This window comes from Fistularia commersonii, chromosome 31 (genome assembly GCF_037954325.1).
Source record: "Fistularia commersonii isolate RoL2024-O1a breed Wild chromosome 31, RoL_Fcom_v1.0, whole genome shotgun sequence".
In the NCBI taxonomy this organism is placed as follows: domain Eukaryota; kingdom Metazoa; phylum Chordata; class Actinopteri; order Syngnathiformes; family Fistulariidae; genus Fistularia; species Fistularia commersonii.
In genome coordinates, this window is record NC_141314.1 from 1,326,289 (window position 1) to 1,353,183 (window position 26,895).

A 26,895-nucleotide genomic window follows, 5' to 3' on the forward strand; every position below is an offset into this window, starting at 1 on the left:
TTACAGAAAACGTTTAACCTCTGTCATTGCCAACAACAGGTATATAACAAAGTATTGAGATTAACTTTTGTTATTGACCAAATACTTATTTTCCACCATAATTTGCAAATAAATTTAAAAATCAGACAATGTGATTTTCTGGATTTTTTTTCTCATTCTGTCTCTCATAGTTGAAGTGTACCTATGATGAAAATTACTGGTCTCATCTTTTTAAGTGGGAGAACTTGTACAATTGGTGGCTGACTAAATACTTTTGTGCCCCACTGTATGTGGTTAAAAAAAAAAAAACAGACACGCAGTTGCTCAATGATGGAACTACGAGAAGCTGCAAAACCCTGAACAGGGCTTAAACTACACTTAGTTTGTTATTGTGCCAAAAGTTTATAGTCACAAAAATGATTAATATTTTAATCTCTATACACAAAGGTCTCGACTAGTTTGTAAGTACGCAGTGTCTTATGGGCAAAAATTTATGTCCCATGATTATGGAGCCTTTTAGTCAGACACAGGGGGTTACAATGGGAAGCGCTGACCCACTGTTCACATGAGGAGCTGCAGCAGTGTAGTACATCCATATGCCGGAAATTAGTTTCTGAACACAGTAGGTGTATGTTTTATGGGCCTGTGATTGCAGGTTTTTACCTTCATTTACATCAATTTCATTCTCTTCATTTTCTATAATTAATTCTATTACATTTGCTTGTCTACTCCTTCTTATTTATTGTCTCCAGCCCACCTTACCACCCTAAACCCCTCAATATGTACTGCTCTCTGTCAATCTGGAAGTATTACTGGCAGTTACATCACAGCAGCCCTTCAGTACAGGCAGAATGATGCAACAGCATGCAGACAGACTGCATGTGTGTGTGCGCACACACACTCCCATACACGTTCTGTTCACACAGCACTGACTGACATGGTTTTATCTTTACCAACCTTTAAAATAAGTCTGCTATAAAAGGTGGTCTGCATTACAAGGAGATGAGTTTTCAACACAATTCAAAAAAATTAACATCTATTTCCCCAAAATACCTGAAACACACCCACATCCATATAAGCTTGAACAGAGGGTAGCAAGTTTTGCCATGACATAACGCCTTTAATATAATCAAATATTATGAAATAATATTCACTGTTTGGTTGTTGTAGAGTTACCATGGTAACATGTCGATCCAATGGCTGGTGTGTTACCTAGGTAACGCAAAATATACAAGATACAACAGCGGAGATTTTCGGCTCTGCAAAAGTGATGTAGGGCAATTATTAATAATTTCAGATGATAAAATAAACAGTAAATTTCTAAAAATTAGTAGTGTATAATAATTACTGTTTTATCTCTATTGTCGCTATAAATTAAAGGTATTATTTTGGAAAAAAACAGTGTTTTTTTTAATAGATACCATTAGCCGCAATCCATTTTAACAAAATGACCACAAGTTGAGAATTTTAACAGTTCAACAAGAACATCTCAATGTTAATAAATATGTGAAGTACTGGTGATCAATTCACATCCAATGCCAGCTGGGATGGACATCAGCACACCTAGGACCCTGTGAGCAGGATAAGCGGGATGAATAATGAATGAATGAATGAAGGAACAAATGCACTTAATAAACACACATTTGAGTTTCACTTTCAGTTATTTTCAGTTAAAAAAAAGTCTGTCCATCCATCCAATGAACAATCAATCCATCTATCCATCCATCCATCATTCATCTACAGTTCTCCGTTTACATCCATGTTGTGAGTCTGAAATGTCTGGGCAAAAAACGAACATATAAGAGAAAAGGGGAAACCTTTAACAATCCAATATCAATACAAAAACACTGGATTGAAGTGTGGCGAAGCCCTCAGTTGCTGTGCGAATCCACAGAATAAGAGAACTAAACAAACATAGCTAAATCATCCCCAATGGCTGAAATTATAGAACAAAATCAAGAGTGATGAGATGAGTCAACCACACTCTGAAAAGTGATTAGAACCCCATTGATAGACTGTATGGCAGCTGGACAGACAGCTGTTTGCGTGAGTGTGTGCATGCATGCCTGTCATTACATCATATAAGACATGATGCAGGTTTTCTGAGGAGGGAAACCCTGAGTAGACTGACACACACACCCATGTGTTCATGTACACACACAAGCAGAAACATATATACACTGTAATAAGAACAGGTTACTCAAAGTGTCATTAATTCTAAAGCAGGGGTCTCAAAATCAATTTACCTGGGGGTCACTGGAGCTAGGGTCTGGGAGAGGCTGGCCCCATCAGGTTTTCCACAAGAAAAGCTCGGATAAAACATTCCACTGTTCTCAAATATCTTAATTTTTTTTATTTTTTTACACAAAATAAGATGAAAAAATTAAAAAAACAAAAAAAACAAATCAAGAATTAAGCAATCATCTCAGTAACCACATAGCTAGCTTCTACTGCTGCGTTATTCTCTTTGGTTGCTTTCTATAAGAAATCTTGTTGCTTCAGTAGACATGTTTTAAGATTGGCAACTCGGTTGGCTCTCACTGGTATTTTGCATAGTCCTGTCGCATGTCTAGTTAAAAATACATCTTCCGGCGCTGTCTCGGGGGGCTGCCTGCCAGAGTTTCTCCTCACCTTAGTGTCTCTTTTTCCTAAATTCTCAACTTCTATTTTTGTATTTACTTCTTCTTGCTTTAGTAACTATTTAGTTAATTGGGCTATCGACTTTTTAATTCCTCTTCCCTCAGCCGCAGGGAATGTTCAAATCTTTGTAGTTAACAGTTAAGACAATTTATATTTCATTGTATTTCTTATTCTTCCTCCTTCCTACTGTTATCTATTACTGTTATGTTTTTACTTGAAACTCTGGCACAACAATTTCCTTTGGGATAAATAAAGTTGTTCTCATCTCATCTCATCTAGTTATGCAATGACGTTTCAAATTGTATTCCTTGTGCACCGCAACTTCCTCTGTGCAAATAAGACACATCGGGGTGCCCCTGTGTTCCAGACAGAAATAATGAATTTCCCAGTATTCCTGAAATTGTCTGTGCTCATCACCAACCTTTCACTTCACTGCAGGCCTTGAGAAAGACATGTTTGGGGGGCTGTGTAGTACATAAAATTCCACTAGGTGTCACTGTCACGGTGAAGTTTCAGTTTCAGTGTTTAGCTGACGCACGGAAAGCGTAATTTCTGCTAGTACCAATCAGCTCGCGGTCCTGCGCCTGTACATGACGTCAAGCACGGCACAGTTAATGATTGGTTGAAGGTCAGAAACCATTAAAACACGAAGTGTTTGTGGTGCCCGTTTAACATCGAATTAAATAAATAAAAAGTTAAATGAAGTTTTAAACGTTTGGCTCACTGCTAGCATGGCGCTAACGCTAACACAGACACACACACATACAACTCGCGTGTGTGTGCATGTAATAGTGTTAGCTCCGTGTAAGCGTCCAAGCCCTTATTTTCCCCTTTCTTGTGCGTGTGTAACGTCAGGTCTGGTGCTTCGGAGCACCCGGCTCCGGTCACAGCCGCACCGGCGTATTGTTTATCTGTTTAAATGTGTATTCAGCAGCAGCGGCGGGTTGTTTACGTCTGTGGTTTACACGTGTATTCAGGCTGGTGCTGGGCACCATGGGCACGATCACGTTGTTCTGAAGCATGCTGCCCCCGGAATGAGACAGACCTTACTATTTAGCACGGCGGTAGTGCTTCCACATACAGCATCAAACGCGCCTGGGCCGTACTAACATTAAACTTTCATATTAAGACGGGGCTCTCAAACTACCGTCCCGCATGCCGCGGTTGGCCCGCAGAACGGTAGTTTGAGAGCCCTGTTTTAAAGGCTTCGACAAAGACTAAAATTAATGGTAGTAAAGCTACAGAATGCAGTTTTGCTGAGCAGTAAACAAAGATCCACGCAATCCATGCAAGATCTCACACCATGGGGTCAAAATGATCACAATAACGGTGAGCAAAAATCCAAGAACCACACAGGGGGACCTAGTGAATGACCTGCAAAGACCAAAGTAACAAAGGCTACCATCAGTGACACTCTACACCATACTCAAATCCTGTAGTGCCAGACGTGTCCCCCTGCCTGAGCCAGTATATGCCCTTCCTGGGATCTCGGCAAGAAATAAAAAAAAACAGAAAATAAATAATTTACATTATTAAATAAATAACACTATTTATGAAATAAATATTAACCAGATAACCTTTTCAAGTTTTTCACGGGAAAAAAAGACCAAGGAACATTGGCTTTCTTGTAGACACAACTGTTTGCAGCTCTCATATCAATTCACTGTGAAAACAAGAAAGCAAGCAGGCTATGAAACCGAACTGATACGAACACAACACATTTCCACACCACTATGGTTGAAGAAGGGATTTTATCCCAGTAGATGTCATTATAACTATATTTGTTTGTACTCAGAATGGCTTGTTCAAGTCAGAAAAGTAAGTTTACCAATATATGTTCATCCCGATTCAACCAGCCTGATTTGGCCCGATTAGACCGCGAGACGCCCCCACCATACTAGGGGCTCCGTCAGTCGTGACGCTAACAAGCTTTGACCAGTCCGGGTTCAACTCCTCCATGGTTTAATATACTTTGCCAAAAATATTCTCCCCCGCGGAGGGCTTCCAGATCCTCGCAGATTTCAAAGTTTGCACTAACTCCACAAATAAAAATTGGCAGCTGCGCTGTGAGATGAGATGAGAGCACAGCCGTGCTCTCATCCAGTGCTAATGGAAAAAAAAATCAAATTCTTTCATCTTCTGCTGCAGGTGGGCATATACATTACAATCACAAGATGCATTGAAGAAATTGGGGGTAGTCACCAACAGACTCACAACATTAAAAAGACATCTTTCTTTTCGGGACACACCTCCTCCGCGACAGCATTCAAATATTTCATGACAAATTGTCTATCAGTGAAAGGTGTACCGCTGCTTGCTATCAGTTGAGCAACCCGAAAGCTCGCTCGAACAGAGGACTGGCTTGGCTGAGCTCGGCGTGCAAATGTACTCTGCTGAGCTAACGGTCCACTTTTTAGCTTTGGAGGTTGTCTTCTTGCAATTGGCCTTGCAAGCTATCATACTTGTCTTTGTGACAGGATTCGTAGTGTCGGCACAGATTGTATTCTTTGAACACAGCCACCGTCTCTCGACAGATGAGACAAACAGCCTTTTCTTTGAATTGAACAAAAAAAATAATCATTTGTCCACTGCAGGTCTAATACCCTTCATTCTGAACACTGTTCCGTCTAAGCCGCGCGTTTGCACAATTGCACACTGCTCCAGCTTTCTCCGAGCACAGCAAATCTATGCTGCGCACAAAATAAAATCCAAGCTGAACTGTAAATAAAATAAATGCGTTTAATTTATTCACAGTCCAGCTTCGTTGCGCGCAGAGAACGCTGGAGCAGTGCGCAATTGAGCGATTGCGCTAATGTGCGGCTTAGAGGGAACAGTAATTCTGATTCTATTTCTCTCTTACCTAATCCTTTGTTACTTTGTTGTTTGGGTGTGTTCAGGATTCTTTTTTTGAGGGAGGAGTTTCAGATAAGGTACAGACTGCAGAAGGGTGGACTAGAATGTTACATTCTATGCATGTACAAATCATGATTACTTGGCCAGAATGAAAAAAAAAATCATAATTCATCTCTGGTATTGTTCAGGGGCCAGGCAAAATGTAGAGGCGGGCCGTATCTAGCCCGTGGGCCGCAGTTTGGGGACCACTGCTATAGAGCATTTGGATGATCCAGAAGAGGATTGGGAGAAGTCCAATGGTCAGATGAAACCAAAATAGAACTTTTTGGTAAAAACTCAACCTGTCATGTTTGGAGGCGAAAGGATGCTGAGTTGCATCCAAATAACACCATACCTATGTTGAAGCATGGGGTGGAAACATCATGCTTTGGGGCTGCATTGACCTCTGTCATGGCCAACTAAGGGTATATAACATAGTATTGAGAAAATCTTTGGAAGAAGTTGAAAGTGTTTGTTGCCCTGCGACAGCCCCAAAACATCACTGCTCTAGAGGAGATCTGCATGGAGGAATGGGCCAAAATACCAGCAACAGAGTGTGAAGACTTACAGAAAACGTTTAACCTCTGTCATTGCCAACAACAGGTATATAACAAAGTATTGAGATTAACTTTTGTTATTGACCAAATACTTATTTTCCACCATAATTTGCAAATAAATTCCTTTAAAATCAAACAATGTGATTTTCTGGATTTTTTTTCTCATTCTGTCTCTCATAGTTGAAGTGTACCTATAATGGAAATTACAGGCCTCTCTCATCTTTTTAAGTGGGAGAACTTACACAATTAGTGGCTGACTAAATACTTTTTGACCCATAGTATATGGTAGTGGTACTAGTACTGTCAATCTGAATTCAATGGTAGCTCTAATTGCAGATTTATTATTTAAAATATTTCATATTTATAGGGTGCATAATTCCCCTTTGTTTCATCAGAGCCTTACATTAGCAAATTACTCCCACTTCAAATGTAATTATGGGCTGGTGAAGTTCAGCGAAATCCCCCACTAACTTTTCCTGAAACTAGATGTACTCTCAACAAAAATACACAGATAGAGATTGTGCGATCAGGCAAATGGAAATGAAAAACAACAAGGAACACTAGTGGATTGACTTACTACCTGGAAAAGGGAGGCAAGACACAATTTTAACAAAGCTGAGCTTTCTCAGATTGAGAGAATTCTGAGTTTCATTTTGCTATATCCAGATAATGTCACAGAGCCCAGAGTGAAGGATCTGGTTGTCAGATCATATATCACATGGTCCAACACATGGGCCAAAATGTGAATTTGGAGGGATTGAACAAAGGGTTTGATGTCAACTTACGATGACTCCTTTTGTTTTACTCACTCAAGGTGTGTCAGTTGATGCATCGCCAAATCTAATATCAGAATCAGAATAAGAATTGATTTATTGGCAAAGTAGGTTTAAAACTACAAGGAATTTGCTTTGGTTAAAACACTGCTAATCAGACAACATGTCATGAGCATTAAATAATGTAAGAGTGAAGTCAGGGCGATCATGGTTGGTGGCGCAAAACGGCAAGTTGTGCAAAGCAGTGCACAGTTGTGCGATAGAGGGGTTGAGGCAGTGTCAATGGGAGACTGGGGCCATATTGATGAGGCAGGCTGCCAATGGGAAGAAACTGCTTTGTGGTGGGTGGTTTTGGTCCTGTTGGACCGCAACCTCCTGCCAGAGGGGAGTGGTTCATAAAGTCTATGTCCTGAGTGAGAGCGGTCACCCAGCATCTTCCCTGTGTGCCTCCGGGTACTATAGAGAAGGTAGATTACAGCCAATCACCCTCTCTGCAGAGTTGATATGCTACAGTGGCGGCTTACTAGATGGTGATGGAGGAGCTGAGGATGGACTCGATGGTGGTGTAGAAGTGCACCAAATACACCAAGTACTCCACATTGCAAACTGGGGATGGGGGAGGATGGAGCTGGGTTTCTATATAAAGTCCACTACCAACTCCACAGTCTTCAGAGCATTGTTACAGCTGCACTGGGTCACTAGTTGGTCGTCCGCAAACTTCAGGACCTTCACAGACTGGTGACTGGAGGTGCAGCTGTTGGTGTAGGACAGTCTTTTGTTGCCAAATCATGACCTGATTATTATAAACCCCAGATTTTGTTAAGAGCAGCTTTGTTCCAACGAAGCAAAATATTTTTTCATTTAGCCGCTTTTAACAAGGTTGTCATATTACCAAAATATTTCTTTGAATTATCTTCTTTATAGAGTACTTGTTTATGCAGAAAAAAAGTTGGTTTGGAGTTGGAAGTATGTTATCAGACAATGGGGGAGAATGGGGCAGCAAGATGTGGATGAGGGTTTAGTCAACCAAATACTATGTATTTGTCACCAAATACTGTACATGTGCCCACTATGTTAGTATGATGGAGGTAAATAAAATGAACTAGCAAGCAAGCAATCAATTTGCCTGCAACTGAGAGAAACCACGGTGATTGACATCTCTGCATTATGATATAGAATACCATCATCCATTGGAGGAGCCGCTGAGGTTAAGCCTGAAAAAGGATTAGGGTCATAAGATTCCACAGTAAAGTTAAATATTAGAGAACCTTTATGAGACTTCATGGACAATGTAAACTGGAGAATGCATCCATGACATTTCACTTAACTAGTATGTTGTAATATATTGCTAATTTCTTTTTTGATAATTTCTTCCAATGCATTGAAACTGCTAATTCAAATAAAATGCATCCTAGTTTCAAATATCAATGCAATCCATGACACAGTATCACAACTGAATGATATCTAATATATGCAAACATATTTGAGAAAAACAAGAAAACTAGCGATGTGTTTAGGAGGATTACAACCTTCAGGAGTTCATAGCAGAACAATATGGACGGATAAACAAACAGCTAAGCAGAAATCCATATTTTCATCTTCACAAGTACTGTTACCTGGAAAACATGCCTGCAGATGTTCAGTCAGAGCGTCCTGAGTGACAGGCTTTTGGGCAGAGTTCATAGCAGAGATAGCCAAAAGCAGTACTTCTCCCAGAGGGATAAACTGCGACTGGCTGATGGGGGACATACTGATGGGTGACACATCACCTGTGGAAGATAGACAAACCATCACGGTGAGATATGGGATTTTGAGTGGCGGAACAGAGCGATCATGTGTACGCTGACTGCACATACACAGGTCAAAGCTGTTACGTTTGTTCATGAGGCCTGATATTACTGCAGAATAAAGTAGGCCTTGCACAAAAACAATTTAAAAAATGAAATTCCAAATAAGAAGAGATGCTGAATCCTGTTACAAAAGAATATGATGAAAGACACCCTAACAGTACAGTATTTTCACAACTATAAGGTGCACATAAAAGTCTTAGATTTTCTTCAAAATGTGCGCCACACCCTTTAGTGCAGTGTGCCCTGTGTGCATAGTCGAGAACACCATGAGAACGTTATAGGGGGAAGTGTGGGTGTTGATTGTATATAAAGGAAGGGGTATGTGCGTTATGCATAACATCGTTGTTTTGACCCTGAAAACATCGCCGACAAACACATCCAGCCCAGCCACATCACCAACATGGACGAGGTGCCACTCACTTTCGACATGCCGGTGAGTCACACAGTGGAGAAGAAGGGGACTAGCACAGTAGCGATACGCACAACGTGGTATGAAAAGTCTTCTTGGAGACCACATTTTCTCTAAGAGTGGAAGGCAGCGCCAGGCAAGTTACGCCACAATTTGCGAATGGATTGTAGATGCTTGGGCTAACATGTCCTCTGGCACTGTTGTTTGAGTTTTCGCAAAAGCCTGCATCATTTCCAAGGAGCTGCACGGCACAGAGAGTGATTCTGACAGTGAAGAAAGTGAACCCGGCATGTTTGATGGAGATTTAGCATAGCTGTTCAAATCAGAAACAGAGGATTAAGTACTTCGATAGGTTTGATTGATGCCGGTAAAAAAAAATGTGAATGCCAAACTCAGTTTGGCTCTTATTTGGCTCCTATTTTTAAATACGCAAACTTGTATGCTTGTGTGTGTGTTGTTGTTGCAAGGCGGACGGAGTAGAGGGCACGATGAGAACGTTAAAGGGGGGAAGTGTGGGCGTGGATTGTATATAAAACCCGCGCCCTATAATCAGGTGCACCTTATGTGTGTGTTAAATACAGTAATGGCACACATAACTGAGACTGTGCCTTTTAGTGCAGTGCGCCTAATGGTCGTGAAAATACGGTATTTTATATTTCAGCTTATATTTCAGACTACAAGTTTTGCTGACAACCAATGCCAGGCAACGATGCTCACAATGTCAGAATGAAAGAGGATGCATAATTTTTGCTTGTGTATTTCGAGTAGTGTCTTCAAAAAGAGGACCACAAACCAGAAGGGTAAAGGCAAAATAAAAAAAAAAACTTTTTTTTTTTCATATTGCTCTTGGTAAGAAAAAACAGGTAAGACACTGTAATGTCATCACAATTGAAGTCATTGGGATTCATCCTCAAGTTTAATTGCCAAAATAATTCTAAAAATGTGACAGCTCCAACACCTTAAAAAACATTGTTAACATCTAACATGATTATCTAAACGTCTAACAGCACCAAGGTTTTTTGTTCCATTGAACACCACTATTGAATCTTCACCACAACTTGTTGATGTCAAATGGACTTCTCAGTATTTGCGATAGCACCAATTCTGCTCGTCAGCCTATGAAATCAGAATTTCATCGCAGACTTGATACTGCTGAGGAAATTAAAGGGACCTCACCCAGTGAGCAGGAACAAGGTCTGCAAGGCTTAAAAAACACTTTGTATATATGAATATCTTTCAAGCAAGGAGAAAGTAACCAAAATAATGAGCCCCATGAGAGGGAGAAGAGCCTTCTGGTATCAAACTCCAGATGACTATCATTCAAATGGTCATGCAACTAATGCAACATGCTTTTTTTTCTCTTTTTAAAAAATGATGTCGCGATAAAAAAGTGCAAATATGAGCATATATACAAAATTATATATGCAAATACACATGCAAATATATGCAAATGCAAGACAATGCTATTAAATTGGTGCCTTTTTTTATGTTGAAAAAATTATGTCAGCAATGGGTATTTGTAAAAATATGCCTTTTTGCCCAAAATGGATCTCACTGGTCCAACACTGGTAAACATATTTGATGTCTTCAGTCCCATGTTCCGTGACAAAAGAAGAAAATCTTATTTTCAGGCCATTTTAACTAATTTATTGGATTTGCCTCGTTAATCTGGTTGATTTAAGAGTTCTCTTTCAAATCTCTAATTCTTAAAAGCCTGGAAAAGTTCTCCTCTAAAATAGAATCTCTCTATGACCACATCTTTCCACTGTAAGTGTACAGAGCTGACTGGAATCAAACTGCAGCTCAAGCCTCATGTGGCTTGGCCCCTCCGATCCTTCCAATCACATGGTGTCTGTATTCATTCTAACTTGAAAAACAAAAAAAACAATGTTGATGCAAGACGGAAAGTTCTCCCCTCGTCTGTCTTTTATTTATTGCAGTTTGAATAGAATGTAGACACACATGTTTGTAACATCGATGGAGTCTAGCTGGTGAGCTTCCACATCTGTAAAGTGCAATAAATACACATCCAGTTCAGCCACTTCCAGTTAAACCCTCAGTGGACCACTAGTCACTTAAAGCAGGAGACACGTCTCAAGTCTATTTTCCACCTCTTGAGCTAACGCAGCTGGATGACAAACAGCGGCATCCAGTATCATCAGACGGCAAAGACACATTACAACATTCATGAGGTATTTGATGCAGGTTTAACACGACTGCAAACTGAAGGAAACACAGACGCTTATTAAGGAGAACATCAGTTGACACCATTTAAGCACAACCTGTAATCTTTTTGAACACAAGAGGCACAAAACAAAAAACACACGATTAAGTGAAACAGTAGACGGGCTCTGGCTTCTATATACGTTGGCCTGGAAAACAGAAGTTTGGACCATGAAGAGGACCAGAGGACTGCTTTTTTGGCTCCAGCAAATCCAAGAGAGTGATCCATCCTCTTCATTTTAACATCAGCTGATGGTAGGTATGTCTGCTGTTTGGATTTCGTAGCTTGTTGAAAAAGAAAAGGGTGTTTTACGAATTTATACTCTGGGCTGTTACTTGATGCTATGTTCCAGGTTCTGATCAGATTCCAGAGCCTTATGTGAGGTTTGAGATCCAGGGCTTGTAATTAGGCTTGAAATTGATGGAGTTTTGCCCCCACCCTGGTTGAATACCAAGTACCTTGATTTGTATAAAAAGGGACTAAAACCATCAAAAATATTACTCATTTTTTCATAAAGGCTAAGATTATGCCCTGAAATGTCCCCTACCCAATGATGTTTTTGTTGAACTTGAATATGCTAAATTTACATTTTTCCACTTCAAATATCAAAATACTTTCCCAAAAACTGCTAAGAAGTAGATCAAGTGTCATTGGATAGAATAAGTAAAAATTAAACTAAGCATGTTTGAAAGATCAATGATGACATAATTACAGTATGAAACAGTCATTCACACACTCATTAATCCCCTCATCACTCGGGCAAGTTCCTTGTAGGGGATGCTATAGTAAGTTCATCGGCAGTTAATAAACTAATATGTTGTGTTCACTTGTTTCTCAGGTCCATTTCCTGAGGTGACAAGTCATTCTTCTTCTGGCTACAACATGTTCATGTCACAGATGTCATATAGTCGTGTAGCAGACCCAACTTGCTCATCTGATGTTGTTCTCCCGAATTCTCCAGATTGGAAACTCTCTTCCATTCAACAAACACAATATTAAAACCTGTCAGTGACTAATACTGGGCTTACACCAAAAGAAAAATTTCACGGCTGCAGACGAAAAACTGAAAGAGTTTACCTGGAGTTGCACAGCACCCCCATCATCTTGATCATTAAGTGTAGGATCACAAAATCAAACATGTTTGATATTACAGTCTTTCAGTCTATGCAGTGACATGATCGACAACCAATAGATGAGCCCCCACTAAACTGGAAACAGGAAACCTGGCAGACAATCACAAGAGTATTGGGAGCAGAGAATGCGTTTGTTGAGAATATGGTTGAAAAGGAACAGCAAAAAAAAAAAAAAAAAAAAAAAAACAAGAAATGAATGTATGTATGTATGTATATGGTTTTGAGATGGCTATTTGGTAGCGTGGTCACTTCTGACTTCCGATTACTGGTACTTCGGATCGTCTGTGACTGAATTGCACTTTTTGTGACCCGCTTTGGATAAAAGCGTCTGCCAAATGACTGTAATGTAATGTAATTCAATGTAATGTAATGTCCTGTCCTTTGCCAACAGTTTTCAGGAAAATTGGTCCATGGTCACTAGTTGCTATGCTATCTGAATGCATGAAAAAACTGCCAGGTACCTGAAGAGTTTCAAGGACCTGCAAAAATGTCCAACGGTACAAAAGGGGCTATGGATTCTGGACAAAGCCCGAGGCTGGACTACAGACGATTTCAATTGTTCTGAAAGTCAACCATGTAAATACATTTTCTAACCTGGTCCGATTCTCAAGTGAATCCGTGACTGACTGCTGACCAATTGGATGTGTGGGAGAAGGTTGACATTACAAAGATAGAACATCAACAAAGATTGACGGAAAATACGACTTATGCCTGATGCCCCCCCGGTATTGGATACTGATATTGTGTGGACAGATATTTTCTTCATGCTGCTCAAAGTGATCCTTTGATAGGCATTATAACAGACAGCAGTGTTTGTGCAAGCTTGACGTAACAAGTCTGTGTTACTGTTGATGATTTGGTTAGGACTAGTTTAAGTCTTTACTACAGGGTTGATTTTGCCGCTGCTTGTGACTCATCAGGTGATTGAGCAATCCTTCAACAACAATCTTCAATGGACATCTGCTTAGTTTTGTAATAACCACGGTTGATAAACACAGGATTTCTGTGGATATCAGCTATTCTCATGTAATGCTTTTAATGCCCTTTTTAAGGCCACTTTAAATACATTTAGCGGCTATGTCCAACAGCAAGATATGTTGATTTTTAATAATGTCAATATTTTTACATCTGTAATAGATTTTGTGAAGTAGCAGATATGTACATATGACCTTCTGCATGACAATGGAGCCAAAGAATCATATTGGTTTAACTCGGTGTATGATTAGTGCAGTATTTGATTCACTGTTGAGTTTTCAGCTTTTCCCACTTAAAGCATAGAGAGGTTTGTAATTTTTATCACAGATACTCTTCAACTGTGAGTGATGGAATCTAAAACAAAAATCCAGAAAAACATATTGTATGATTTTTAAAAAATCAATTTGCTTTTTATTGATTTTATTGTATTTGATACATCAGAAAAACAGAACTTAATATTAGGTACAGAAACCATTCAAAATAAATTGCCAATAACATGTTTGCTCGTCAAGTGTTTATACATTTTTAATGCGACTAGACATTGAATGTCATGGAAATTAATGTTATTTAATGCGTTGAGTTTTAGAAAAATCTATTTAATGACATGCAGAAACCCAGAAACATACAACGTATGTCAGTTGCAAATTTTATAAATCGCAGATTGGGGGGGATTTCCTGGTCATTTTAATTCAATACTTCTTCATATTTTACAATTTTAGTTGATTTACTGCAGACTGAAAATTTCTTGGTAGATCAGAATATTTTGTGTTATTACTTGAGACATTTTTCAATGATTTTCAAGGGAAAATATATTGAATTTGTTCAGCGAATTAGCAAAAAGAAAAACTAGACTAAATGCCATGCCAAGAATTGTCAAAAAACATAAATGTAGTTTGTTTAACAGGCACTCACTTCCGCTGCAAAAGTAATCATTTCAGTGAATTATTCAACAAACAAATAATCTCTGGGATATCCTTGTAAAATATGATGACAAATATCAATACCAGGAATAATGAAGGATTCTCCTTCTCTGCATTCTGAACAAAAAAGCATTTATTTGATTTCATAGATAACTATTTCTGTAATGCTTTAAAAATCCCCAATAATGTCCTCAATCAATCTGACATGAGAAGAACCAAATGGTCACAGTGAAATAAATAACAAGAATGAAAAAAATGATCACTGATGTATGATCAGTTGCATAAACTGCTTCACTTCTAGGGCTCACCTCCTATACTTGCATTCACGATTCTGCAAAAAGTTTAAGAAAGACATTTCAGGAATAAAACCTTGTGTCAGGACTCCAAATAAAGGGGTATGATTAGTCTGGATAAAATGACAGCTGGATTGTGACCTCAATGAACAGATAATTGCCTCTGCAGAGGCCGAACAGAAAAGGGGAACTGCTCGACAGCCGTCTTATTTCTCCCTTTATAACACGAAAATCCAGAAACATTCATTGCCATGACGGTCAGGGGACAATAACTTTTTTTTCTCTCCCAACGGATACATTTTAAAACACACAATGCTGAAGTGGTCCAAGCAGAGACATCTGGATTTTTTTAAACCCCAACAAACAAGAGTGAGCAGTCCTTCTGTGTTTGGTGGAGATCACAAAGAAGCCACATGTGTGGTATGTGTTTATGATATAATTACAGCAGCAGTGGCCATTTGTCTGAATGTCCACCGCATTGTTTCAAACGACTGATCACATTAAATATACTGTTGCAACTTTGTCTTTTTGATAACTAACTATGGGGATGCTTTAACTTTTCATACTCCATCAGATGGGCTTCATACCTAATGCTTGTTTAATTCTTTGGCTTGTGGAGACCAGACTACTGTCCAGGAACTCTAATTTAAACTTGCAATACAGGTAAGTCAGCTGAGGAAAACCTCCAATATCTTTGGTTATCCTAACTGTCATGTAAATTTGCATATTTTACTTGAATTAAAATTTAGTCTGTAATTTAGTAAGAGAGAATCAAGACAAATGTGTTTAGGAATGTGGCTCCGGGTGGATTTTTAATCTTCTGGTGGAAGAAGTACCGTATTTTCCGCACTATAAGGCGCACCTAAAAGCCTTTAATCTTCTCAAAAACCGACAGTGCGCCTTATAATCCGGTGCACCTTATATATGGATAAATATTGAGCCACAAGAGGTCACGCAACTACTGAAAGCAGCCGCCGGCTCAACTTTCTCCCATAGAAGAAGTAGCACACAAATGCAGCCACAAGCCGGCACTGGCCTATGTCTCTCCAAGCCTGCCTTGGGGGGGGCACGGAGCAGTGTCTCACTGTGCCGGTCCAAAGCCTGGATAAATGCAGAGGGTTGCGTCAGGAAGGGCATCCCGCGTAAAACTTTTGCCACAACCAAACATGCGGGTCAACCAAAACTATACCATACCGGATCGGTCGCGGACCGGGTTAACAACGACCGCCATTGGTACTGATGACCTACAGGGTACTAATGGAAATTGGGCTACTGTGGGTCCAAGAACAAGAACAAGAACAAGAGGAGGAGTCCGTGTTCGGAAGCAGAGAGAGGAGGAAAGGAAAGAGTCTGGGACTGAGAGTAGGCACTTTGAATATTGGGACTATGACAGGTAAAGGTAGAGAGTTGGTCGACATGATGCAGAGAAGGAAGGTGGATATACTGTGTGTCCAGGAGACCAGGTGGAAAGGTAGTAAGGCTAGAAGCTTAGGAACAGGCTTTAAGTTGTACTATTATGGTACTGACCAGAAGAGAAATGGAGTAGGAGTTATCTTCGAGGAGTTCGTAAGGAACGTCCTAGAGGTGAAAAGAATGTCAGATAGACTTATGAGTCTGAAACTGGAAATTGAAGGTGTGATGCTCAATGTTGTTAGTGACTATGCCCCACAGGTGGGATGTGAATTTGAAGAGAAGGAGAAGTTCTGGAATGAGTTAGATGAAGTGATGCAGAATATTCCCAGAAATGAGAGTGATAATTGGTGCAGAATTCAATGGACATGTTGGTGAAGGCAATAGAGGGGATGAAGAAGTGATGGGCAGATTTGGTATTCGGGATAGGAATGCAGAGGGACAGATGATGGTAGATTTTGCAAAAAGGATGGAAATTGCTGTAGTGAATACCTTTTTCCAGAAAAAACAGGAACATAGGGTAACTTATAAGAGCGGAGGTAGGAGCACGCAGGTAGACTACATCTTGTATAGACGAGGTAACATGAAAGAGATCAGTGACTGCAAAGTAGTTGTAAGTGAGAGTGTAGCCAGACAGCATAAGATGGTGGTTTGTAGGATGACTCTGGTGACAAGGAAGATGAAGAGGACAAAGGCAGAGCAGAGGACAAAATGGTGGAAGCTGAAAGGGGAGAAGTGTTGCATGGTTTTCAGGGAGGAGTTGAGAAAGGGTCTGGGTGGTCAGGGTGAGCTTCCAGATGATTGGACAACTACAGCTAGTGTTATCAGGGAGACAGGTAGAAGAGTACTTGGTGTGTCATCTGGAAGGACAGTAGATAAGGAGACTTGGTGGTGGAATGAGGAAGTGCAGGAGTGTATACAGAGAAAGAAGTTAGCGAAGAAGAAGTGGGATACTGAGAGGACTGAAGAGAACAGACAGGAGTTCAGGGAGATGCGGCGAATGGTAAAGATAGATGTAGCAAAGGCAAAACAAAGGGCTTATGATGACTTGTATGCTCGGTTGAATAGTAATGAGGGTGAGAATGATCTATACAGGTTGGCGAAACAGAGAGATAAAAATGGAAAGGATGTACAACAGGTCCGGGTGATTAAGGACAGAGAGGGAAATGCATTGACAGATGCTAGAAGAGTGATGGGAAGATGGAAAGAGTACTTTGAAGAGCTGATGAATGTGAAAAATGAGAGGCAAGGGTAGAAGAGGTGACTATTGTAGACCACAAAGTTGCAAAAATTAGTGAAAGTGAAGTGAGGAAGGCATTGAAGAGGATGAAGAGTGGAAAGGCAGTTGGTCCTGATGATATACCTGTGGAGGTGTGGAAGTGTCTAAGAGGCAGCGGTAGATTTTCTGACTAGATTATTCAACAGGATCTTAGAGAGTGAGAAGATGCCTGAAGAATGGAGACAAAGTGTGATGGTGCCTATTTTTAAGAATAAAGGGGATGTGCAGAATTGTGGCAACTATAGAGGGATAAGTTGATGAGCCATAAAATGAAGTTATGGGAAAGAGTAGTGGAAACTAGACCGAGAGCAGAAGTCAGCATCTGTGAACAGCAGTACGGCTTTATGCCTAGAAAGAGTACTACAGATGCAGTATTTGCATTGAGAATGCTAATAGAAAAGTACAGAGAAGGCCAGAGGGAGCTGCATTGTGTTTTTGTAGACCTGGAAAAGGCATATGACAGGGTGCCAAGAGAGGAGCTCTGGTATTGTATGAGGAAGTCTGGAGTGGCAGAGAAGTATGTTAGACTGGTGCAGGACATGTATGCTAGCTGTGAGACACTGGTACAGTGTGCTGTAGGGGTAACAGAGAAGTTCAAGGTGGAGGTGGGTCTCCATCAGGTATCAGCTCTGAGCCCCTTCTTGTTCGCAATGGTGATGGATAGGCTGACAGATGAGGTTAGACAGGAATCCCCATGGACCATGATGTTTGCGGATGACATTGTGATCTGCAGTGAGAGCAGAAAACAGGTAGAGGAAAATCTAGAGAGGTGGAGGTTTGCTCTGGAAAAGAGAGGAATGAAAGTTAGTCGCAGCAAGACAGAATATATGTGTGTGAATGAGGGGAACTCGGTTGGAACGGTGAGGCTACAGGGAGTGGAGATCAAGAAGCTGGAGGATTTCAGGTACTTAGGGTCAACAGTCCAGAGCAACAGAGAGTGCGGAAAAGAGGTGAAGAGACGGGTCCAAGCAGGTTGGAATGGGTGGAGAAAAGTGTCAGGGGTGCTATGTGATAGAAGACTTTCAGCCAGAATAAAAGGAAAGGTGTACAAGACAGTGGTGAGACCAGCGATGATGTATGGACTAGAAACTGTTACAATGACCAAAAGACAGCAGGCAGAACTAGATGTTGCAGAGATGAAGATGTTGAGGTTCTCTTTGGGATTGACCAGGATGGATAGGATCAGGAATGAGTTTATCAGAGGGACGGCACATGTTCGATGTTTTGAAGAGAAGGTCAGAGAAGCCAGACTGAGATGGTTCGGTCATGTACAGAGAAGGGATAGTGAATATATTGGTAGACGGATGCTGGAATTGGAGCTGCCAGTTTTCTTCATTTCAGTAGGAGTAACCTCCGCTTTTCACCAGTCCCTTACAAGTTTCTCACTAACTTCAAACTTTCTCTCTGCTGCTCGATCGCCATTTTCAGCTGCATATTTCACTACTTCCAGCTTGTAACCTGCAGAATATGATTTTCTTTTCGGTGCTATTTTTGTTCAGCCCTTCTCAGTTATTTTTATAAGTTGCGCGAATGTTGAAATGATCAATTTTCATTGGTACAGAAGTAGCATCTTTTTTTCACAACGCACTTCTGCCATGACCCGCCCCCGCTGAATTTTGATTGGTTGGCGTGTGTGTGTGACGGTCATTGTTATATTACGACACACACACACAGACACATCACAGCAAGAGAGCTCAATTATTTCACACATAAGTCGCTCCAGAGAATAAGTAGCGTCACCCCCCCGCAAAACAGTGAAAAAAACACGACTTATAGACCGGAAAATACGGTAATTTGTACCATTATGACTCGCAAGGCTGTTAGATGGATACTGGCACAAGCTAAACACATTTTTATGTATTTCATGATTCTGCAACAAGGCCAGTCTTACTGCAGGTCACCTCAGTGAAAAGACAGGCATTTGTGTCAGCACCGTTTTCATCAGCCCCAAGTGAAAAGAAAAAGAGGGATGGGAGGAAGACATTAACCATGTGGGACATTAAACTTCTATTGTTACCGTGGTTCTAACATGGGAGACCTTTACTGGACCCATTCCCTCTGCGATTTTATGGGCTGTTGTATGCTGAAAATTAATTGGCTCTCCAAACATGTCAGAACCCTTTACAGCCAATGTGTCAACATGGAGTGGAGCCATTGCCCATCCACAGAGAGGAGTGAGATAATGTATGAATGTTAGTATTTTCACAAACACAACCATCTAAAAAAGGAAAAGGTTACACTTTTTTATTGCTTCTAAAGCCAGGCTTATTACTTCCTTACGTCCAATGGCATACATGCAGAACAAGATATCTATACAGCCATCGTCATCCAGAGGTGATGTAATATAGGCTCTCTTTTTACTGCAAAACTTCTCCCTCGCTTGACACTGTGTGAGATATTGAGGTGAATAAAAAGAGCATGCAATTAACCTTTAATAAACAAAATATCTTAAAATGGCACAAATTACTTGAAAGCCAGCAAGATCACTTATACAACTATAATAGAAATGCCTTGACATATTGTCAAATCGACTACAAATCTGCAAGAAAATAAAAAAGACGTTTACTTTTTCATAAATAATCAAATCTGATCAAAAGTTACTTGCGAATATGAGTCAACTAAAACTCGACTGAAAAAAAGAAACAACAAAAATTCCTTTGAGGTGAGCCAAAAATTAGTTTTAAGACTGTAACAAACTCATCTAAAGCATATCAAGAAACCAATGAACAGATGAACAAATTCTAACTGCCAAAAGAAAAGATCATCATTATAAATGACCCAATGTATGGTCATGGTTTTGTTTTGTTTTTTATTGGACCAAAGTAAATGTCCCTGGACCGCGGGACTCCCTGTCTTGCGCTCGCTCGCTCGCTCGCTCGCTCTGTCTTGCGCTCGCTCGCTCGCTCGCTCGCTCGCTCGCTCACTCACTCACTCACTCACTCACTCACTCACTCACTCACTCACCGTTATGGCCAACATGTCATATTGACGCGGTGTGGAACTATCAGCCGCTTTCCTGGCGGAGTGGGATGTCAATAAAACCACTGAGCTGATGGTAAAGAAGAGACATTTTTGAGTAGCAGCTGTTAGCTTGCAGCCCTGCTCGCCCCATTACTACGAAGAGACAGAGAGATGCAAAGAGAGGGGGAAAGAGGGCAGGTGATGGGGGGACGGTGCATTGATCATTCGTGTGTCTCACTGCAGTGGTAGTAAACAATCGGCCGGCCTCCTTTGTCCACAGCATTAAACCACACCCCCTCCTTTCTTCGTGCTCTCTCTCTCACCACCCTTCTCTCTCTCCCTCCTTTCCCTCAATCCCTCTTGCTTCTGCAAACCACCATTATGCCTGTCTGCTTGCATGTGAGCACCCCCCCGATTGTGATAAGGAGTGACGCTATGCTACACCACTGATGCTAGCTGGCAACTGCCGCTGCTGCTAGCAGGCTAGCAAATGAATGAGTGGCGGACAGAGGCAGAAAGGGACGCAGACAGAAAGACAGACAGACAGACCGACAGACAAGGAAGGGGTGTCAGGAATACAGACGGGTGAATTCATACCTTAGCCGATGGGTTTCCAGTCCTTAAGAGAGAAAAAGAATCGGATTAAAGAGACTGAATGGCTCCTTAAGGTAGCGCAGCACTCTCTCACACACGCGAGCGCGCACGTACACACACTTTCTCCTCCCGTCTTTTCCCACATACACACAAGCGTTCAGTCCATGGCTACCCACAATCCCTTGCGCCACACAAAGACAAGGGGGTGTGACCAATCACATACTGCCTCACTCTGCGCCCTTGCTTTCTTTTGCCCCCTCCCTCACCGTGTATGTAATGCCAACCGACACAAGCTTGTGGGCGGGCTGCCGAGAAGGTCGCCATGACAACGCATCCCAAGTTGCTCTTTGTTGCCGTCACTCGTATGTTCACACACACACACACACACACACACACACACACACACACACACACACAGAGTAGCAGAGCAGAGATGCTGTGGAGACTGTGTGTATGTTCCTGCACAAGCGCTCTTAGCCGGTGTTGCAGTACTGCAGCTGGGTTCTGCTGTGACCCAGTTTGAACAATAAGGATGGATGTAGGACACACACACAAATACACACACACACACTTACACAACCAACAGAACATTCCAAAGCTGAACAGCTAACCGTAAATCTATGATATACCAGCAGTTGTAGTTTCATGATGTGTACTCACGTTACACTACAGATGTAGTATTTGTGTGTAGGGCATTACTCACTATATTTCAGTACATTAAAGCTTCATCTTTTCCACTCCATGTTTCCTTGCAGCAAGAAAGTGCTCATATGTAATTTTGCATTTATACTTCCTATCTGATTACTTTAATGCAGCCTCAGGGTGGCACTGGCCCGAGTCTCTCCAAGCCTGCCTTGGGGGGGCACGGAGCAGTGTTTCCCTGTGCCAGTCCCAAGCCCGGATAAATGCAGAGGGTTGCGTCAGGAAAGGCAAAACCAAACATGCGAGTCAACCAAAACTATACCATACCGGATCGGTCGCGGACCAGGTTAACAACGACCACCATTGGTACTGATGACCTACAGGGTACTAATGGAAATTGGGCTACTGTGGGTCCAAGAACAAGAACAAGAAGAAGAGGAGGAGTGTGTGTTCGGAAGCAGAGAGAGAGGAGGAAAGGAAAGATTCTGGGACTGAGAGTAGGGACTTTGCATATTGGGACTATGACAGGGAAAGGTAGAGAGTTGGTCGACATGATGCACAGAAGGAAGGTGGATATACTGTGTGTCAAGGAGACCAGGTGGAAAGGTAGTAAGGCTAGAAGCTTAGGAGCAGGCTTTAAGTTGTACTATCATGGTACTGACCAGAAGAGAAATGGAGTAGGAGTTATCTTCAAGGAGGAGTTTGTTAGGAATGTCCTAGAGGTGAAAAGAATGTCAGATAGACTTATGAGTCTGAAACTGGAAATTGAAGGTGTGATGCTCAATGTTGTTAGTGGCTATGCCCCGCAGGTGGGATGTGAATTTGAAGAGAAGGAGAAGTTCTGGAATGAGTTAGATGAAGTGATGCAGAATATTCCCAGTAATGAGAGAGTGGTACTTGGTGCAGACTTATATGGACATGTTGGTGAAGGCAATAGAGGGGATGAAGAAGTGATGGGCAGATTTGGTATTCGGGATAGGAATGCAGAGATGGTGGTAGATTTTGCAAAAAGGATGGAAATTGCTGTAGTGAACATCTTTTTCCAGAAAAAAACAGAACATAGGGTAACTTATAAGAGCGGAGGTAGGAGCACGCAGGTAGACTACATCTTGTACGAGGTAACCTGAAAGGGATCAGTGACTGCAAAGTAGTTGTAGGTGAGAGTGTAGCCAGACAGCATAAGATGGTGGTTTGTAGGATGACTCTGGTGACAAGAAAGATGAAGAGGACAAAGGCAGAGCAGAGGACAAAGTGGTGGAAGCTGAAAAGGGAGAAGTGTTGCATGGTTTTCAGGGAGGAGTTGAGAAAGGGTCTGGGTGGTCAGGGTGAGCTTCCAGATGATTGGACAACAACAGCTAGTGTTATCAGGGAGACAGGTAGAAGAGTACTTGGTGTGTCATCTGGATGGAAAGTAGATAAGGAGACTTGGTGGTGGAATGAGGAAGTGCAGGAGTATATACAGAGAAAGCGGTTAGCGAAGAAGAAGTGGGATACTGAGAGGACTGAAGAGAACAGACAGGAGTTCAGGGAGATGCGGCGAATGGTAAAGATAGATGTAGCAAAGGCAAAACAAAGGGCTTATGATGACTTGTATGCTCGGTTGAATAGTAATGAGGGTGAGAATGATCTATACAGGTTGGCGAAACAGAGAGATAAAGATGGAAAGGATGTACAACAGGTCCGGGTGATTAAGGACAGAGAGGGAAATGCATTGACAGATGCTAGAAGAGTGATGGGAAGATGGAAAGAGTACTTTGAAGAGCTGATGAATATGGAAAATGAAAGAGAGGCAAGGGTAGAAGAGGTGACTATTGTAGACCACAAAGTTGCAAAAATTAGTAAAAGTGAAGTAAGGAAGGCATTGAAGAGGATGAAGAGTGGAAAAGCAGTTGGCCCTGATGATATACCTGTGGAGGTGTGGAAGTGTCTAAGAGGCAGCGGTAGATTTTCTGACTAGATTATTCAACAGGATCTTAGAGAGTAAGAAGATGCTTGAAGAAGCGAGACGAAGTGTGATGGTACCTATTTTTAAGAATAAAGGGGATGTGCAGCCCCTTCTTGTTCGCAATGGTAATGGACAGGCTGACAGATGAGGTTAGACAAGAATCCCCATGGACCACGATGTTTGCGGATGACATTGTGATCTGCAGTGAGAGCAGAAAACAGGTAGAGGAAAATCTAGAGAGGTGGAGGCATGCTCTGGAAAGGAGAGGAATGAAAGTTAGTCGCAGCAAGACAGAATATATGTGTGTGAATGAGGGGAACTCGGGTGGAACGGTGAGGCTACAGGGAGTGGAGATCTAGAAGTTGGAGGATTTCAGGAACTTGGGGTCAACAGTCTAGAGCAACTGTGAGTGTGGAAAAGAGGTGAAGAGACGGGTCCAAGCAGGTTGGAATGGGTAGAGAAAAGTGTCAGGGGTACTATGTGATTGAAGACTTTCAGCCAGAATAAAAGGAAAGGTGTACAAGACAGTGGTGATACAAGGGATGATGTATGGACTAGAAACTGTTACAATGACCAAAAGACAGGAGGCAGAACTACAGTTTGCAGAGATGAGGATGTTGAGGTTCTCTTTGGGAGTGACCAGGATGGATAGGATCAGGAATGAGTCTATCAGAGGGACGGCACATGTTAGGCACATGTTAGATGTTTTGGAGCAAAGGTCAGTGATGGTTCGGTCATGTACAGAGGAGGGATAGAGAATATATTGCTAGATGGTTGCTGGAATTGGAGCTGCCAAGCAAGAGGTCTTGAGGAAGACCAAAGAGAAGATTTATGGATGTGGTGAGAGAGGATATGAAGGTAGTTGGTGTAAGAGAGGAGGATACAGAGAATAGGGTTAGATGGAGAAAGTTGATTCACTGTGGCGACCCCTGACGGGAAAAAACGAAAGAAGAAGACTTCCTATCTGATTACTTTGGTTTGATGCTGCTGCCTGTCTTTACCTTGACCCCATGTTTTCATAAATAACTAACCCATTCGTTAGGCTCAGTGGACCATGGATTGTTCTGGTTCGGTTTGGGTTCACTCTGAGGTTCTTTGAATATGACTTTTGAAAATCTGATTGAGACTCTTGGAGTCAACTAGGGGCTAACCACCTGTATTTGCTCAGAGAAAATGATCTGTCTTGTATCTTTTAAACTGGTTCTTTTTAGTTCATTTTTGAAGTTATTTAAACTTAGCCTCTACAAAAAAATAATTATTGCAATGTTTTTTTTTTTTTACAATGCTAGCACAAGGAAAGTCTGCGAGCAAGTACAAATACCCATCTTAGTAATGCTAGGCTTGTGTTGATAAGGCATGTTTGGGAAAACAAAAATCCCACATTACAATATAAGCTTAAACTTTTATGGATTGAGTAAAACCACAGGAGTGCTGTGAGCAAATTATGATAGAAGTATAGTTGGTATAATTATTCCTTTTTTCAAAATGGGACAATTTCTATTTTATACATCACATTATTCATTCTGTTACTGACATTTGAGTACCATTTAAATGCTTAATTATGTAATACTGTGGCATGCCTGCAATAACCCATTGTACCCTACATGCATTTCATTATATGAATCTAGCCAATGTAACATCAAAAAAATGATGTATCCTCGGCAGCAATACGCTGGTAACAGTGTCACACTGGTGTTAAATTGTATTACATATTTCCTTCCCTGTTCAAATGGCATAACGATCCCGTCTTTTCTGTACTACATGTGTCGATGAAATAGCACAGAAAGATAGCTTATAGCTACGAGTCTTTTCTTTTTTTGTTTTAGTGGGACAGAAAAAAAAAGACTTGCTGGAAAATGTCAAGGAGAGCTCAAAACTTGGTTTGTCACATGGCTACTTCTATTACAAAACCGATTTCTTGCTTGAGGGTTTCTAAAGAGTTGCCTGAAGGCAGCAATAGCTAGGTACCAACTTGGAATTAGGTCTTCAGGGGGTCATGGGGCAGTGAGAAACATATAAAGTCACTGAAATTACTTCATGACATTCATGTACATGTCTGTCCGACATTGCTGGGTATTTTTATGTATTCTTTTCTTTCATTTTCTATACCACTTATGCTACTCAGGGTCATAGGGGACGTGGAGCCGATCCCAGGTATCATTGGGCAAGGGGGAGGGTACACTCAGGATTGGCCGTTTTTCAATCACAGTTGTGATATATTGAAACATACAACCTTTCACTGTCATTTACACATCTGGGCAATTTCAGGTCTTCAATGAACCTACTGCATGTGTTTGCGGGGGAGGGGGACATGCAAACTCATGACAGAAATGGCCACTCCCCTATTGGAAACAATCTAGGAACCTTCTTGCTGTGAGGCAGAAGCACTCAAATCATCACAGCTGATCATCTCCCTCCATCTCTATTACCTGTATCATCTTCTGACCAACTTACATCATGTCCTCTTTCACTCTATCCATAAATCTCTTCTTCAAGACCTCCTGCCTGGGAGTTCCAACATGGAACTCAGCATCCTCCCACCAAGATACAGTAGACCAGGGGTCCCCAAACTTATTCCTGCGAGGGTCAAATAACTTTTCCCTTCTCTGAGGGGGGCTAGGTTTGTAACAAAAAGTGTGACGATCGCAGAGGTGTCTGAACATAAACATTGAATGTTTTCCAGAAAGCCACACATAACCAAAAATGAAGCCTTTCTGGGATCTTGACTGGAAAACAAAAAATCAGAAAAATAAATAACTTTATTCATGAAATAAATAATGCTATTTATGAAATAAATAATAAACAAATAACCCTTTTCAAGTTTTTCACAGAAACAAAGACCAAAGAAGATTAACTTTCTTGTAGACACAACTGTTTGCAGCTCTCTCATATTAAATCCCCTGTGAATACCAGAAAGCAAGCAGGCTATGAAACCAAACTGATACCAACACAATACATTTCCACACCAGTATGGTTGTAGAACGGATTTTATCCCAGTAGATGTCATTATAACTATATTTGTTTGTACTCAATGGCTTGTTCAAGTCAGAAAAGTACTCTTATCAATATATGTTCATCCCGATTAGACCAGCCTGATTCGGCCCGATTACAGCGCGAGACGCGCCCAATATACTAGGAGCTCTGTCAGTCGTGACGCTAACAAGCTTGACCAGTTCAACTCTTCCATGGTTTAGCATACTTTGCCAAAAATATTCTCCCCCGTTGTAGTCCCTTTGAGACTTTGGAGGGCTTCCAGATCCTCGCACATTTCAAAGTTTGCGTTAACTCCACAAAAAAAGATTAGCAGCTATGCTGTGTCCTGCACAGCCGCGCTCTCATCCAGTGCTAATGAAAAAAGTCCAATACTTTCGTCTTCTGCTGCAGGTAGGCATATACATTACCCCCAATTTCTCCAATGC

At 41.3% G+C, this 26,895-nt stretch overlaps 1 protein-coding gene and 1 long non-coding RNA gene across 6 annotated transcripts in view; one reads left to right on the top strand and one right to left on the bottom strand.

Annotated features, from left to right (window-relative positions):
* LOC147215565 (storkhead-box protein 2-like) overlaps window positions 1-26,895 on the bottom strand; it is a 94,187-nt gene that overhangs the window by 14,381 nt on the left and 52,911 nt on the right. Inside the window, exons 1-3 of one of the 5 annotated variants that reach the window (XM_086178926.1) lie at window positions 20,893-21,043; window positions 8,458-8,610; window positions 8,023-8,055 (exon numbers count right to left, since the gene is read on the bottom strand). The exons of 1 other annotated variant lie outside the window; for it this stretch is intronic. In XM_086178926.1, the coding sequence (XP_086035052.1) occupies window positions 8,023-8,055; window positions 8,458-8,590 (166 nt within the window). In that variant the 5' untranslated portion in view covers window positions 8,591-8,610; window positions 20,893-21,043. Of the gene's footprint in view, window positions 1-8,022; window positions 8,056-8,457; window positions 8,611-20,892; window positions 21,044-26,895 lie in introns of those variants that run through there. 3 more of the 5 variants (XM_086178923.1, XM_086178927.1, XM_086178924.1) reach the window with 3 other exon arrangements.
* On the top strand, window positions 11,269-12,646 carry LOC147215566 (uncharacterized). The gene is made up of 2 exons (XR_015109250.1): window positions 11,269-11,578; window positions 12,163-12,646. It is a non-coding gene; the product is annotated as an uncharacterized LOC147215566 (long non-coding RNA).